Source organism: Schistocerca serialis, chromosome 4 (assembly GCF_023864345.2).
Source record: "Schistocerca serialis cubense isolate TAMUIC-IGC-003099 chromosome 4, iqSchSeri2.2, whole genome shotgun sequence".
Taxonomy (NCBI): Eukaryota; Metazoa; Arthropoda; class Insecta; order Orthoptera; family Acrididae; genus Schistocerca; species Schistocerca serialis.
The window spans coordinates 499,581,772-499,598,797 of record NC_064641.1 but is presented as its reverse complement, the minus strand read 5'-3'; the positions used below and the strand labels follow the sequence as shown (position 1 = coordinate 499,598,797).

The 17,026-nt window shown below is 47.9% G+C and overlaps 1 protein-coding gene across 4 annotated transcripts in view; it reads left to right on the top strand.

The window, feature by feature from the left end:
* The window catches only part of LOC126475225 (puromycin-sensitive aminopeptidase), a 157,633-nt gene that overhangs the window by 58,597 nt on the left and 82,010 nt on the right, over window positions 1–17,026 (top strand). For 2 of the 4 annotated variants that reach the window (XM_050102898.1, XM_050102899.1), the window contains exon 8: window positions 12,377–12,611. In XM_050102898.1, coding sequence (XP_049958855.1) covers window positions 12,377–12,611 — 235 coding nt within the window. Of the gene's footprint in view, window positions 1–12,376; window positions 12,618–17,026 lie in introns of all 4 variants that reach the window. The other 2 variants (XM_050102896.1, XM_050102897.1) reach the window with 1 other exon arrangement.

Below are 17,026 nucleotides of genomic sequence, written 5' to 3'. Positions count from 1 at the left end.
GGATACATGATTTTACTTCGGCTGCTTATCTGATGTGCCAAAGAATGTGATATGTGTACAGATATGGCACACTTCTGGACTTACTTTGGAGATAATGCGTCATACCTCAAATACTTTTATACAGTTTCTCATTCCATTATTTAGTTCTGAAAGATGCTTGTTAAGACCCATGAAGAATTTTCTCTCTCTCAATTAATTAATTATTGTATCTGTCATCTCAAATTGTAGGAATTGTACGAAATTTTGGAGGTACATTTGGTTTTTACTTCTAGTCGGGCATTCAGTAGGCTGTCATGTTTGTTGTGAATGTGGTTGTATATTTCCAATTGCTCTAACAAATGCATCTGTACACTCTCTCTCCCCCTCTCTCTCCCCCCATCTCCCCCCCCCATCTCCCCCCTCTCTCTCCCCCCATCTCCCCCCTCTCTCTCCCCCCATCTCCCCCCTCTCTCTCTCCCCTCTCCCCCTCCCCGCTCTCTCCCCTCTCCCCCTCCCCGCTCTCTCCCCTCTCCCCCTCCCCGCTCTCGCTCCCCCCTCTCCCCGCTCTCGCTCCCCCCTCTCCCCGCTCTCGCTCCCCCCTCTCACCCTCCCCGCTCTCGCTCCCCCCTCTCACCCTCCCCGCTCTCGCTCCCCCCTCTCCCCCCTCCCCGCTCTCGCTCCCCCCTCTCCCCCTCCCCGCTCTCGCTCCCCCCCTCTCCCCCTCCCCGCTCTCGCTCCCCCCTCTCCCCCTCCCCGCTCTCGCTCCCCCCTCTCCCCCTCCCCGCTCTCGCTCCCCCCTCTCTCCCCCTCCCCGCTCTCGCTCCCCCCCTCTCCCCCTCCCCGCTCTCGCTCCCCCCTCTCCCCCTCCCCGCTCTCGCTCCCCCCTCTCCCCCTCCCCGCTCTCGCTCCCCCCTCTCCCCCTCCCCGCTCTCGCTCCCCCCTCTCCCCCTCCCCGCTCTCGCTCCCCCCTCTCCCCTCCCCGCTCTCGCTCCCCCCTCTCCCCCTCCCCGCTCTCGCTCCCCCCTCTCCCCCTCCCCGCTCTCGCTCCCCCCTCTCCCCCTCCCCGCTCTCGCTCCCCCCTCTCCCCCTCCCCACTCTCGCTCCCCCCTCTCCCCCTCCCCACTCTCGCTCCCCCCTCTCCCCCTCCCCACTCTCGCTCCCCCCTCTCCCCCTCCCCACTCTCGCTCCCCCCTCTCCCCCTCCCCACTCTCGCTCCCCCCTCTCCCCCTCCCCACTCTCGCTCCCCCCCCCCCCTGGCGAATTTCTGGCCACTGTCCTCCCACCGGAGTTGCAAGAATTTCTGTGCCTTATGTTGTCCCTACCAATCCGGACTTTGTGGCAGAAAATTTCGCTCAACACTTTGCTCAAGCTTCGGCATCAGCTCAGTATCCACCCACGTTCCTCCTCCTGAAAGTGTGTTCAGAACGACTTCCTTTGTCTTTTGTTTCTCGCTGCACAGAACCATATAATGCCCCATTCAGCGAGTGGGAATTTGCCAGCATCCCCGCCCTTTGTCCTGACATGGCTCCTGGACCGGATCGGATACATAAGCAAATGGTCCAACACTTATCGGTGGCTGGCCACTGTCGTATACTGACCCTCTTAAACCGTCTGTGGTATGAGGGAGGATTTCCTACCCAGTGGCAGTAAAGCATTGTTGTTCCGGTGTTGAAGCCAGGGAAGCTACCTCTTCAGTTGGATAGCTACTGTCCAATTAGCCTTACTAACACCCTCTGCAAGCTCCTTGAACGCATGGTGAGTCGGTGACTGTTTTGGATCCTTGAATCCCTCGACCTTTTGTCATCTACTCAAAGTGGTTTTCGGTGTGCTCGCTCTACGGTGGATAACTTGGTCCACCTGGAGTCTGCTATCTGGCTGGCTTTTGCCCATCAGCAACACCTCCTTGCAGTCTTCTTTGGTTTGCATAAACCCTATGACACCACCTGGCACCACAACATCCTCACCACCCTTCATGAATGAGGCCTCCATGCCACTCTGCGTGTTTTTATCCGTAGTTTCCTTTCTTGTCACTCTTTTCGGGTCCAAGTTGGGTCCTCCTACAGCTCTCCTCATCGGCAAGAAAATGGGGTTCCACAGGGTTCCGTGCTGAGCGTCCCTCTCTTTCTCATAGCCATTAGTGGTCTGGTGACAGCTGTTGGGCCGACAGTGTCTCCCTCTTTGTATGCTGATTATTTTTGTATCTACCTTGCCTCCTCTGTAATGGGTGCTGCAGAACACCGTCTACAGGGGGGCAATCTGTCGGGCGCACTCATGGGCGCTCTCCCATGGCTTTCAGTTTTTGGCGGCCTAGACTTGTTTCATGCATTTCTGCTGTCGCCATACAGTCTATCCCCGTCCGGAACTGTTCCTTGATGGCCAGCCCCTCAAAGTGGTGGACACCCATCGCTTCTTGGGTCTAGTCTTTGATGCCTGGTTGACATGGCTCCCTCACCTTCGCTAGTTGAAGAGATCGTGCTGGTCCCATCTCAGTGCTCTAAGGTGTCTGTGCAATACCACCCGGGGTGCAGACCGCTCTGTTCTCCTGTGATTGTATCAAGCTTTGGTCCAGTATCGTTTAGACTATAGAAGCCCTGTCTATGGTACTGCGTCGCTTTCGACACTGGAGAAACTAGACACCACCCACCAGTGTGGGGTCCGACTTGCGACTGGTGCCTTCCGGACTAGCCCTGTACTTAGCCTTCTCGCAGCAACAGCTGATATCTTATGCACTCCGCATTCGCTGCACCCCAAAGCACCTTAATTATGCTCTCCTTTATCCAGACATGGAGATTAACCTGCTGCAATGGCGGCCGCGATGTGGGCCTACCATGGCTGTCTGCATTCAGTCGCTCTTTTCTGAGCTCCAGTAATTGCCTTTACTACCTCTCTTCTCCGCTCACGCACGTACCCCTCCGTGGTGCGTCTCTCGGCCGCAATTCTGTCTTGGTCTCTCTATCGATTCAAGAGATTCTGTCCCTCCAATGGCTCTTTGCCACCAGTTCTCCTCTCCTTAGTTCTTTTCAGGGTTCAGAAGTGATCTATACTGATGGTTCCATGATTGCTGGCTGCACTGGTTTTCCTTACACCTACATGCGACACACGGAACTTCGTTCCTTGCCAGAGGGCTGTAGTGTTTTACTGCAGAATTGGTAGCCATCTCGTGCGCACTGGACCATATCCGCTCCTGCTCAGGATTATCCTTCACTATCGGTAGTGACTCATGGAGCGGTTTGCACGCTATCGGCCAGTGCTTCCCTCGCCTCCTATTGGTCATTGCTATCTGGGACTCCCTTTCCCTCCTCGCTCAATGTGGATGCTCGGTGGTTTTCATTTGGACCCCAGGCCGTGTTGGGATTCCTGACAATGAACTTGCCAGTCGACTGGCTAAATTAGCTACTACCAGAGCATCTCTTGCTATTGGCATTCCGGAAATAGACCTTCGCTTGGCATTACGTGTCAAGTTTTGCACCTTTGGCATGCAGAATGGATCACTCTTTCTTCGCCGAACAAGCTCAGGGCAATTAAGGAGTCTACAACTCCATGGTGGTCGTCCTTATGGGCCTCTCGTAAGGCCTTTTGTCATCCTCTGCCGGCTCTGCATCGGCCATACTTTTTTGACTCACAGTTATCTCCTCCGTCGTGAGGACCCCACCCTCTCTGCCATTGTAGATCGATGTTGATTGTGGCTCACATCTTATTGGACTGCCCCAACTTAGCCACCCTGCGCCTCTGGTGTAGGCTGACAATGCCTCAGCGGCGGATCTCGTTTTACGTTTTATTCGTGAGGGGGGGGTTATCGCTTTATTTTAGGGAGGGACCTTCCACCTTATCGGTGAGCGGAGGGGATGGCAGGCCCTCTTGCTCCCCCCTTCACCCCGACCGGATTGGCTTCAACTGGGCTTGGTGGTTCAGCCCGGCCCTCTGCCTTCCCACTCCTTTCATTATACGGGGTCTGTTATGTCTTGAGCGTCGCTCTTGTCTCCTGTGCTGCTTCCTTCCCGCCCCTGCCATTAGCTCTTTTCCTTCCTTCCCTTAGTTTCTCATTTTATGGACATTGTATTTGCCTCTCCTAATGTGGGATTTTATTGGTTTTTGTTAATCTAAGGTCGGAGGGACTGATGACGTGTAGTTTGGTCCCTTCTACACCCAACCAACCAGACATAATTGTGAATGTTGAAGGTGGTGTCAAATGTAAAATCACTGATTGGTCGAAAGCTTCTGTACAGTCACTCATGGACGAGTCTGGCATGGTGGTAAAAGACAGCAAAAGGAAACCAGAAATACTAAATTTCACCTTTAAGAAATCACTGATGCAGGAGAATTGTACAAACATATCGTCATTTGATCACCACATAGACTCACTTGTGGAGGACGTAATTATAGGCATCCCTGGTGTAGAGAAACAACTGAAAGAGTTGAAAATGAGTAACTCACCAGGTCCAGAAGGAATCTCAACTTGGTTTTACAAAGAGTACTTTGTGGCATTGGCCCCTTACTTAGCTCCATTTATTGAAAATCTCTCACCCAGTACAAAGGCCTAAGTGACTGGAAGAAAGTGCAGGTGTCTCCTGTATATAAGAGAAGAAAAGAGCGGGCCCGCAAAAAATTGCAGGCTAATATCCTTAACATCAGTTGGAATTCTTGAACATGTTCTCAATTAGAATATGATAAATTCCCTTGAGATGGAAAGGTTCTGTCCACAAATCAGCATGGTTTTAGAAGGTATTTGTTCGAAACTGAGCTTGCCTTGATATCCCGTGAACTACGGGTGATGGGCAGTAGAGTGGTTCCAGTTTGTGGATTTCCAAAAAGTCATTTGACACGATGCTCCACTGCAGAATATTAACAAAGGTACAAGCATATATGTAACAGGTTCATATGTGAGTGGCTCCAAGACTTATTAAGTAATAGAACCCAGTACATTTTCCTCAACAGTGAGTGTTCATTAGGGACAATGATATCATCAGGAGTTCCCCAGAGATATGTGATAGGACCGCTGTTATTTTCTGTATTCTTATATAATCGGGCTGACAGGGTTGGCAGTTGTTTCCTGATGATGCTGTGATGCAGGGGAAGGTGTCACAGTTGAGTTAATGTAGGAGGATACAAAATGACTTGGACAAAATTTCTAGTTTGCGAGATGAATGGCTGGTAGCTCTAAATCTAGGAAAATGTAAGATAAAAACAAAGATGAGGTGACTTACCGAACAAAAGCGCTGGCAGGTCGATAGACACACAAACAAACACAAACATACACACAAAATTCAAGCTTTCGCAACAAACTGTTGCCTCATCAGGAAAGAGGGAAGGAGAGGGGAAGACGAAAGGAAGTGGGTTTTAAGGGAGAGGGTAAGGAGTCATTCCAATCCCGGGAGCGGAAAGACTTACCTTAGGGGGAAAAAAGGACAGGTATACACTCGCACACACGCACAAATCCATCCACACATACAGACCACGGATTTTGCAGTTGCTGTCAAGGACTGCCGACGGGTGCTGCAGCGATTCAAGTGACATCCTTCACAGACCAACCTCCTCACTTTTAAGTGTCTCCATGCTAAGGCTTGTTACCTTATTAAGCGGAGTAAAAAGGAATGCTAGGAGTGCTGTGTTTCCACCCTGGGGACATACACCTCTTCATCGCAGGTTTGGTCAAAGCTACGTAGCCTTCTGGGCTGCCAGAGACAGTCATCTGTCCAGTGTCTGAACCTCCAAGGTGCTCTGTGCACTGATCCATTGGTCCTCGCAGAACACCTTGCGACACACTTTGCAACGGCATCATCATCCTCTTCCTACCCTGCTACCTTTCTCCGGCAGAAACGCAGAGTTGAACAGACCCCCCACTGTTTCATTCTGCACCATGTTGAGCCCTGTAATGCACCCCTTGCTGAATCTGAATTGGTGTAGGCTCGTAGTTCTTCACAAGACACAGCCCCAAGGCCGGATTCCATCCACAACCAGATGATCCAACACTTGGATGTTCCCCAGAGGCAATAGCTCCTCTGGGTCTGCAACCACATTTGGCTTACAGGTGCTTTTCCATCACAGTGGTTAGACAGTATAGTTATCCTCATCCTTAAGCCCAGGAAAACTCCGTCTCTCAACAGCTAGCTCCCATTTAGCCTTACAAATGTACTTTGTAAACTGCTCAAAAGGATGGTCAACTTCAGATTATGTTGGGTTCTCGAGTCTCGGGGCCTTTTGTCCCCGTATCATTGTGGCTTCTGGGCAGGGCGATCTCCAACTGACCACTTACTCCGATTGGTATCGGCCATCTGACAGGCTTTTACTCATTGGTGGCACCTTGTTACGGTCTTCTCTGACCTACATAAGGCATATGACATGGCTTAGTGCCGTCACATTTTAGTTACCCTCCATAACTGGGGCTTTTGGGTCCCCTTCAGATTTTTATCTGTGAGTTTTTATCTTACCTTACTGGCTCTTCCAGGTTAGAGTTGGCACTTCACTCAGTTCCCCTCAGATTCAGAAGAATGGTATCCCACAGGGTTCTGTGTGAAGTTCACACTCTTCCTCATTGCCATCAATGGGCTTGGAACCTATGTTGGGCCTCTGGTTACGTAGGCATTATACGTCGGCGGTTTTTGCATCTGGTGCAGCACCCACTCGGTAGCATGTGCTGAGTGCCAGCTCCAAGGCGCCATCCGACGGGCCTCTGTGTGGCCCACCACCCATGGCTTCCAGTTTTCTCCCTCCAAAATGTGGGTTATGTATTTTTGTTGTCAACCAACAGTACACCCTGATCCAGAACTTTATTTAGGCAACCAGCTTCTCGATGTTGTTGTACAGTCCTGTTTCTTGGGCCTTATTTTTAATAACAAGCTGACATGGCTGCCCTACATTCGCCACCTAAAGACTACATGTCTGTGGAAGCTTAATGCTCTCTGCCTTCCCGCCCACACATCTTGGGATGCAGACCACTCAACTCTTCTCCATCTTTACCGTGCTCTGGTCTTGTCCAGACTAGATTATAGTAGTCAGTTTTATGTCTCAGCAGCTCCTTTCACATGAAACTCCTTGACCCTGTCCATCATTGTGAAGTGCGTCTCATTGTTGGTGCCTTTCGCACTAGTCCTGTTGATAGTCTCCTCACAGAAGCAGGGATTCCCCCTCTACGCAATCGCTATTCGGCAATTCCCTGACTATCCTGTGTACCCTGTGCTCTTCGCCAGTGAGGGATGTCTCCCTAACACCTGCCAATGGGTGGGATTGCTGGTTGGCATGCATCTCGTTTCCCTCTGTTTGGATCTCCATCTCCACTCATTGGACTGCACCCCGTGTCTTTCCTCCCATAACCCCCCCCCCCCCCTTGATGGTGCCTAGACTGTGGATTAGGACTGATCTATTCCAGGGTCCTAAGGTCTTTGTCGCTCCTATGGTTTCTCGGCGCCTTGTCTGTGCCATCCTTGCAGAGTTTCAGGGTGCCACCGTCTTTTACACTGATGGTTCTAAGACTATTGATAAGGTGGTCTACTACTGGCTTCAAGCACCTATGTTTCTCAGGTCTCTCTCTCTACAGTGTTTTAATTTGTTCAGACTCCATGAGCAGCCTGCAGGCTACTGACCGATGCTACTCTTGTCACCCTTTGGTCTGTGCTATCCATGACCTTCTCCCTGCCCTTGAGCGTGCCGCCTGTTCAGTCCTCTTTCTCTGGGTCCGAGGTCATGTGGGCATCCCAGGGAATGAATTGGCTCACCGTTTCGCTGGAGAAGTAGATACTTACCACCCATTTCCTTTCAGGGTTCCAGCTGCGGATATACGGATCTCCATGAAATGTCTCTTTGCCCAGCAGCGGAATGCCACCTGGAGTGCTACTGCTCATAGTAATAAACTCCGCACAATCAAGGAGTCTACTGCAGTTTGGCACTCTTCCTTCCACTCCTCTCAGAAGGAGTCCACTGTTTTATCCTGTTTACGCATTGGTGATACCCGGCTCACCCATTGTTTTCCGCTAAGTAATGACCCACCCCCACAATGTAGTTGTGGAGCTAGACTGACTCTCTCTCACATATTGGTGGAATGTCTCCTTCTTTAGGCCCTTCATGTTAAGTATAGTCTTCCCAATTCCTTAAATTTAATATTAGCAGACAATCCCCGGGTGGTTGAACTGGTCCTTGGTTTCCTCTGTGAAACTGGTTTTTATTTCGAAATACGAGGTTCTCCTTTAGTCTTGGAGCAGGGGCAGGTTGGTTGTGGTTGGGACTTATTATAGTCTTCTCAGTCTGTGACCCCATAACCGCTCTCCCTTTTTCCAGTTTTTAGGTTTGGTCTCACCTTTTATGCCTTTACTGTGTGTGTTTAATGTTCATTTTTTATAATTTGACTCCCCTGACAGGATCCGTCCACTTTTAGCAGAGCCTCTTTTTTTCTGTAACTCACTTCAGAATCGCAGGTCTGATGACCTCGCTGTTTGGTCCCATAATCTGCCTCAATCAATCAATCAATCAACATTAACGAGTATTATCTGTTCTGTGCCTTGGTTACTTTTGTATCTGAATTAGAAGGAAGGCAGAGCAAGTGGCCCACTGCAACGCACCATATCAACACTGGGGATAATCCACCAATTAGCCAGCACTCATGCAGGGTGTAGCCAGCTCAAGAATGTTAATTTGGTAGGAAGTGGTAATGATGACATTGAACTGTCAGAGTGTCCTTGATCCTAGACTGCTTGCAAGGCGCAAAGTATTTCTCAGCTGTGGACAAGGAGCCAGGCTACTGGCAAATTTAGGTTGTCAAAGATGACTGGGAAAAGACTGTCTTTATAACACTTGACAGCGTGTAGGAGATTAAATTTATATCATTTGCCTTATGTAATGCTCCAGCTACATCAGAGTGCATGAACTAGCTGTGAAGAAGTTCTTTTTTTTTGCCTTAAGGAGGCACTAGAGTCTTCTCCAGTCCTAGCAATGTATGATGAGAATGCCGAGGCAGAACATCACACCATTGCAAACAGTTATGGGATAGGTGCAGTTGTTGTGCAAATTCAGTGAAGTGTTCTAACCAGTCTGAGGTGATTCGCTCCACAGTTGAGAAAAACTACCTTCTAATTCTTTGGGCCATCAGCAAGTTCTGGCCAATTTTTTTTTTGTGGAAAACCAATCACTGTTCTTTTCTGTGGCTGACTAGCCTGAAGGAGCCATCAGGATGACTGGCGATAAGGACACTGAAGCTTCAGGTGTACGATGTCATATGATACACACAGACACAAGCACAGTGACTGCCTTTTGTTGGCTGAACACAGCAACATAGATGAAAACTGTCATCACTACATCAAATGACATTGCTGCTGAAAAGAGGAAAGACACAGCATTGCTGAAAACTATAGAAGCCGTGAAGGAGGAGGTGTCCAAAGAAGAATTTCAATGAATAAACAGAACATTACGTAAGTGGAATAGGGCAGAAATGGTTACTCGTCACCCCAGCTTTCCATAGTGCTACATCATCTGGTCATCTGCGATTCATGAAGATTAAACAGAATTGTACACAAGTATCAATGGCCATGTCTCTGCCGATCCTTTGAATGCTACATTAATCACTGTAAGGAATGCCAGCGAATGCAGCACATTCCACGATTACTTCCAAGGCATCTGATACCAGTTCAGCTCACAGCAGCACCATTTCATCTCTTTGACAGGTTCCCTAAGCCAACCAATGGGTATTGATGGATAATAGTCTGCACTGTCTACCTCACCCACTGCTACATCACCAAAGCTGTGCCAGCTGCCGAAGCTCTGAAAACTGCAAAATTTCCTTGTAGAAGACATTATTTTGAAGAACAGAGCAAAGGGTCATTCTGAAAGTCAAGAACTTTTGTTTCTGCAGAAATGTTTCCTTGATATAATGAAAATAAACTGTATTTTACTTACAATTTGCTACCCAGCTACTTTTCAGTGTACTCACCGTTCAAATTTATGGACTTTGCATACTGTTTTACCAACTTTTCTGTGCCTTGTGCATAATCAGTTGCCACCAAATTGTTTGAACCACTGATTAATGGCTTCTTTAAGTTTATCACCACTTCTGTAGCATTGTCAGTTCAAAAAAAACTTTCAATTTGGGGAATAAGTGATAATCACTTCGGGCTAAGTCTAAACTGTATGGCAAATGTTGAAACATTTCCCACCGAAACCACTGAAGCAAGCCCTGTGTCACTCCTGCTGCATTTCATGGCACTTGCTTTTAATGGCATGATGAAATCATTGAAGTGTCTGACAGTAGGCCACAGCATTTATGGTCTCATTTCTAGGCATGCAGTCAATCAGTAGGACACCCTTATGATCCCAAGACAATGTAGCCGTATCTTTCTGGTTCTCAAAATTTGTTTTACTTTTTTCATTGAGGATTGCGAATGATGGCATTCCATTATTTGGCACTTTGCTTCTGATGTGAGATGTGATATCCAAGTCTCATAACCTATGATAATATGATTCAAAAATTCCTCACCATCCTTTTCATAGTGACTGAGAGATGTCCGTGCAACTGCCATTCGTTTGGTTTTGTGTTTGTCTGACAAAATTAGAGGAACCCGCCTGGCACACACTTTTTTTATAGTCCACATCTCCACTAGCAGTCTCATACAACACAGTTCTTGAAATATCTGGAAAGAACGAATACAGTCCACTAACAGTGAAATGCCCATGTTCTTTGATGTTTTGTTTCAGCTTTTGGTTTGAGTTCACCAGTCACCAATGAGGGCTGATCCAAGTGATCTTCTTCGTGAGCATTCTTCTGTCCACTGTTAAACACAATACACCACTTCTGAACTTTCGCTTTGTTCATCACATTACCATACAATGTAAACTTCAGCTATTTCGATGGGTTGGACTTTTTGCGCGTTTAAAAAACGGATAACAGAACTCACCACACACTTGGTGGGATTGTCAGTTTTGTTACACATTTTAACGCACAGCGAAGCAGTAAGTAACCGTATTGGATTGCAGCTGCTACCAAACTGAAGCAGATGAGTACCAAGGTCAGTGGTCAGTTGGCAGTGATGGAGGGGGGATGCGGTCACATGTCAAAACAAAATGCTCTTTACTTTCCAAATGACCCTTGTACTTTCAGGGTGTGACATCACCCACCAATATGACAACTGCCTATCCCCCACAGATGAACGATCTCTCAGAATGCTTCAGTGAGACTCTGGCACATAAGCTCTTGATGTACGTTGATGTCAAACAGAGAGATTAGGATACCGTACTGCTGTTGATGACATTTCCAAATAACACAGCAAAGGAAGACACAAAGACTTCACATTCTCTCTCTTGCATGGTCACAACGCCAAAACAACAATGGATACACTCTTCTCATTTAAACCAGAACTGGCCAATGAGATAAAGCCTGGGAGGCTTGGTATGGTTATTTTGGGCTATGTGGAAAGGAGGACCATGGGAAAAGTTACTAAAGCACTACTCTGAGCTGTATCATATTCTTCACCAGATACTGGATATCACATACAAAGTTGAGGGTTATGATCCTGCACCAAGAAGACAAAAGCACAGGGGCATACATATCCTCCATATGAGCTCTACTACCATCCTGAGGTGTAGATTGACGATGGGGCTTCTTCGTCAGGGGAACTGAAGACCTGCTTGATGATCTCAAAGCTTCGATGGGAGAGGTTACATTTGTGAGAAAGATGTGGCAATGCAACAACAATGCAAGGATCCTCCAGTTCTGCCATAAAGAGAACCCTACAAGATCTAGTTCAGAGATGCACCAATGAGAACCTCTGAAACAGCAGGTTGCTGTTTCTTCAGGAGAGTGAGCAGTGCTGCGAACTGTATTGCATGGAATGTGCAGTGGCAGTTATTGTCGCTGGCTCATGTGCTGCAGGTCACAGGCTCAAATTGTGTCACCCACAGTTATTTGTTATTTACTATTTATCATTTCTGGAAGGTGCTCGTAACTTCTTATGTTTTGTGATGCGCGCATATTCTGTAATGTGATGTCTGTATAAATAGAAGTGGTTTTACCCAGGAAGCAGTTCTGTCCTGTTTGGTACATTGGTGTCTGTAATAAACGTACTTTCAGTGCTAAGTGTTGTACTTCATTCACAACCCTGGATTTGATTGTAATTACAATGTGACAATATCACTCATCTTTGCAGTTATTTGAGAATTAAACTTTTGCTGTTATCCTTTGCCTTCCTTTATAGATTAACATTTCAAAATGGAGTACAGCATATCTGCTACCCTCATATGTATATCCAGCACTTGGTCAACTATTCTTCTAAATTTGAGCCATAGTTATTCTACAAGCTCCTGCCCAAATGGAATTGTCTTGTATTCCTCCTTGAGATATGACACTGCTGCCTCTTTATTTAGTTTACTGGACATGCATGATAAGTAATAAAATTTTTTGTGTGTTTTAAATTTGCAGGACTTCCGCAAAGGTATGAATATATATCTTACGCGACATCAGTATAAAAATACTTTCACTGAAGATCTATGGGCAGCACTGGAAGAAGCAAGCAATAAACCAGTGGCTGCTGTTATGTCAACGTGGACAAAACAAATGGGGTTCCCAGTGGTGAAGGTTTTAAGTAAACAGTCAGGACCCACGACACGGACCCTTACACTAACTCAAGAAAAATTCTGTGCTGATGGTAGCACAAGTGAGTGTGAGTAATGTCTGATTAGATTAGTCTTGCTTTGGGCTCCTTTCGGTTGTTAAAAAATAAATTTCAGCATTATGCACTTATTTTTATATATTATACTGTGAAACATGTGTTCTTCAGAATGCTACTGATACCTTTACAAAGAATGAACTTTTAGTGGCTATATTTTTTTGAAATTTTATTTAAGTGTAAAAAAGCCTTCATTTTAGCACAAAATTGGGCAGCATATAATTGTCTGGAATACCCAGTTAAATACCAGGCTCAAATAGTGTTCTGTTAGTTTATTAGGATGCTACAAGTATACCTTATAATAATATGAGGCATTTTCAGAAAGTAAGTGCACCGTGACCATAATGGGCTGTAGTTTTTTGTTTTTTGAGGGTTGGCAACACAGAGTCGTAGAGGGCTATCCCCTGACCAGAGCGATCATTGCAGGAACACGGTAGTACATAAAGTCATGTTGCAGTGTCCAATTATGTGAAAGATGTCAATAAGAAATCCAGCCAGGAGCAAGCTACATTCTGTGATCCACTTCCTACTCACAGAAGGAATAACACCTACGGAAACTTTTTCACGCACCAAAACAGTTGATGACAGAGATGTTACGAACGGAAATAGTGTAAGTGGTGTAGGGAGTTTAGTAGATCCAGAACAAATGTTCCTGATGAACAGAGGAGTGGAAGACCTTCATTTTGATTGATCATTTGGGGCAATAAATTTAGGAACCTTCGTGAAGACTGTTGATTTGCAGTGGATGAAATTTCTACGATGTTTCCACAACTCTCCTAATCTTTCTTATACAAGACATTCGCAGAAATGCTGGGATATGGGAAACTGTTAGCAAGATGGGTCCCAAAACAGTTGACGTAGCAGCACAAGAAAAATTGAGTCAGAAGTGCATGAGAGTTTCTTGAATGACTTGTATTAGAAGGCGAGGATTTTCTGAGTTCTATTGTCACTGGAGATGAAACATATGGCTCATTACAAGTCTGAGACAAAAAGGCAGGCATCACAGTTGCGTCACATCAATTCCTCATCTGCCAAAAAATTCAAAACCCCAATTTCGGATTAAAAAAAAAAACCTCGGTGTTTTGGGGCCGAAAAGCCATCAGTTTGGTCAAATTTCTGCCTCAAGGGGAGACCATCAATGCTCAGCAATATTGTGAGACCCAGAAGAAAGTTAAAAGGAGCATTCAAAACAAGAGGAGGAGAATGCTGGCAAGAGGAGTGTGCTTGTTGCACAACACCACTCATTCTCTCTCAGCCTTAGCTCCCAAGACACTCTTGGATGTACTTGGTTGGAATGTTTTGAACCAAGTCCCCTGACTTGGCACTTTCATATTGTAATCTTTTCACCTCCGTGAAGGCACACAAGAGTGAAATTAAATTTTCAACAGATGAGCAGGTGCAGAACAAAGTTCTGAAGTGGGGGAAGGAGCTGATGGGAGAGTTTCTTGTGGAAGGCATGAAGAGGCTTGTGCAAAGGCTCACCACATGCCCCCTCAGGGGGCTCAGCATTTGGTTGCTGGGTATGGGCTTGGCGACCCCGGGGTCCCTGAGCTGGGGACTGGAAAGTGCCACCAGTCCTCAATACCGTAAGCCCTGAGCGTGCTTCAACAACCACCGTAGGGCGCGACGGTGGAACATTGTACGGTACAGAGCCCAGGGATCTTGGCTTAACTGCCTGGGTCGCGAGGATGGTATAAACCTCTATAAAAAAAAAAAAACACCTCAATCTCAAGGTGTGCTGCGCGCTGAGGAGATGCATGGCTGTTGAGGTAGAACAGTTGCTAGCGGGCGACCTCTGGGGAACCTGCTGCCCCCCCCGGTAGTATTAGGCTTACCCAGGCAAGCGGGGCTCTGTCTCGGTGGACATTCCTTTCCCTAACTGCTCGTGGGACCACCATGAAAAGAAATACGAATAGTGCGCAAGCACAAGTCTCTAAGAAAGGAAAGTTCAATGCTTTACAGTATGACCCCCAATCGTTCCCTTTCCTGCCCACACCAGGGGAGGAACGTTGGTCTAAATTACCTGGTGAGACGTATTCTCCTCGATTTCTGGTTTGCAGCCGAATAGATGGGGGACTCGTTTCTGACCACAAAGCCTCAGTTTTTTGTGGAAAATTTAGAGGACAAGTTTGGAGAAGTTGAGGGCCTGTCTAAAATGAGGTCTGGAGCAGTCCTCATACAGACAGCATCCCCAGCACAGTTACGGGTATTGCTTGCTTGTGACAAGCTCGGTGATGTTGCAGTCTCCATTATGCCTCATAAGAGCCTCAATATGGTTCAGAGACTTATTTTTCATTGTGACCTGTTGTTGCAGTCTGACAACGAGCTCCGTGCAAATCTGGAATGCCGTGGCGTCCACTTTGTATGATGTGTCTTCAGGGGACCTAAAGATAGTAGGATCGCCATCGGCGCTTTCATCTTGGCTTTTGAGGGTGACACCCTGCCCGAGAAGGTCAAGATAGATGATATATCGATATGATGTTAAGTCTTACGTCCTTCCTCCCATGCACCACTTTAAGTGCTGGAGGTTTGGGCATATGTCATAGAGATGACGCCAACCCTGCCTGTCGGGATTGTGGACGTGCCTCCCACACCAACGTCCTGTGTTCGCCGCCCCCTGTTTGTGTCAACTGTGGACAGAAACATTCACCTTGCTCGTCAGACTGCGCGGTTTATCAAAAAGAACGGAAGATTATAAGACCTTGGACAGGCTCACTTACACAGAGGCTAAACTTAAATACGATTGACTTCACCCTGTGCGCATGTCATCGACGTTTGCTGTAGCAGCTTCGATGTCGCCATCCCTGATGATGAGCCCCCAAGCTCAGCCGCTTTTTGTGGGCACTCCAGCCCAGCCGTCTATTCCTGCCCCCCCCCCCCCCCCCCTGGTAGTTGGGGGAACACTCTCTTCTGTTGCTCCCCTGTTTTCAACATCGGGAGTAACAACCCCTCATTCTTTGGGGACTTCAGTCCCCACCTCTGAGCCGGAGAAGTGCCCGCCTCCTCCGGATCCCCTCGCGCGGAAGGGATTGCTTGGTGCCCTCCCTCCCTTCCACGGTTACTGCCCCTCCCGATGTCAGCCAGTGGCTGAAAAAGCCACCACCTGAGGGCCGTAGGGCTTCCAGGTCTTCCTCGATCCATGAGACTGGGTCGGAAAAGCCCACCAAGCCTGATAAACTGGACCCTACCAAAAAGAAGAAAAAGCAAAAGAAGGACATAGAGATAGAAAAGGAGTTCACCACTGCACCTGAAGCTGCTCGACCCGCAGCTCCTATGGAAGTTGATCAGGCTACTTCGCAATTGGTGGCGGAGAGCGCTTCTAAGGCATGACCTATCCCCCCCAGTCGGATACCATTATCCTTCAATGGAATTGCCATGGTTTTTTCCACCACCTTGCTGAGTTGAAACAGCTTTTGTGCCGCTTCCCTGCCACTTGTCTGGCTCTACAGGAAACCTGGATTCCTGTTCGGCTGACCCCCTCCCTCCGTGGCTACCGGGGTTACTATAAGAACCGCGTAGAATACGACAGGGTGTCTGGCAGTGTCTGTGTTTATGTTCTTGCCACTGTTCCTAGTGCCCCAGTGCCACTTCACACGGCTCTCAAGGCTGTGGCTGTTAGAATCCGGGCAGGAATGGAGCTCACCATCTGTTCCCTCTACCTTCTCCCGGATGAGGTTGTCCCTCTTGCTGACCTAGCTGCCTTGTTCGCCCAGCTCCCCTCGTCGTTCCTCCTTTTGGAGGACTTTAATGCCCACCACCCTTTATGGAGTGGGGCCCAGATCTCGGGCCAGGGTAGGAACGTTGAGGCTCTCTTGGCACAGCAGGACGTTTGCCTCCTTAACGTGGGTGCTCCCACATATTTTAGCTTGACTCATGGCACATACTCGGCCATTAACATCTCTCTTAGTAGCCCAGGTCTTCTTCCATACCTCAGTTGGAGGGTCCACGACTACCTCTGTTGTAGCGACCACTTTCCTATCCTGGTTACTCTTCTTCAATCCCAACCCCCTGACCAGCTGCCACGATGGTCTCTTCGTGGAGTTGATTGGGCAGCCTACACCTCAGCTACTGTGGCCATTGCTCCACTTCCTGGTGACATTGATTTGGCAGTGGACGAGGTCACTATGGCCATTGTTTCTGCTGCCGAGGCAACTGTCCCCTGTTCTTCAAGTACCCCAAGGCATAAGTCAGTCCTTTGGGAGTTCCAAAGTGTCCTTACAGTTTGCCCCGATACCTCTCCAGGTCCAGACCGAATTCACAACCAGTTTCTTTGCCATCTCTCGGCGCACTGTCAGGGTGAATTACTCGCCCTATTTAACCGAATCTGGACGGAGGGCGTTTTCCCACTTGTTGGCAGGATAGCATTACCATCCCGGTGCTGAAACCTGGTTCAGATCCGCTGG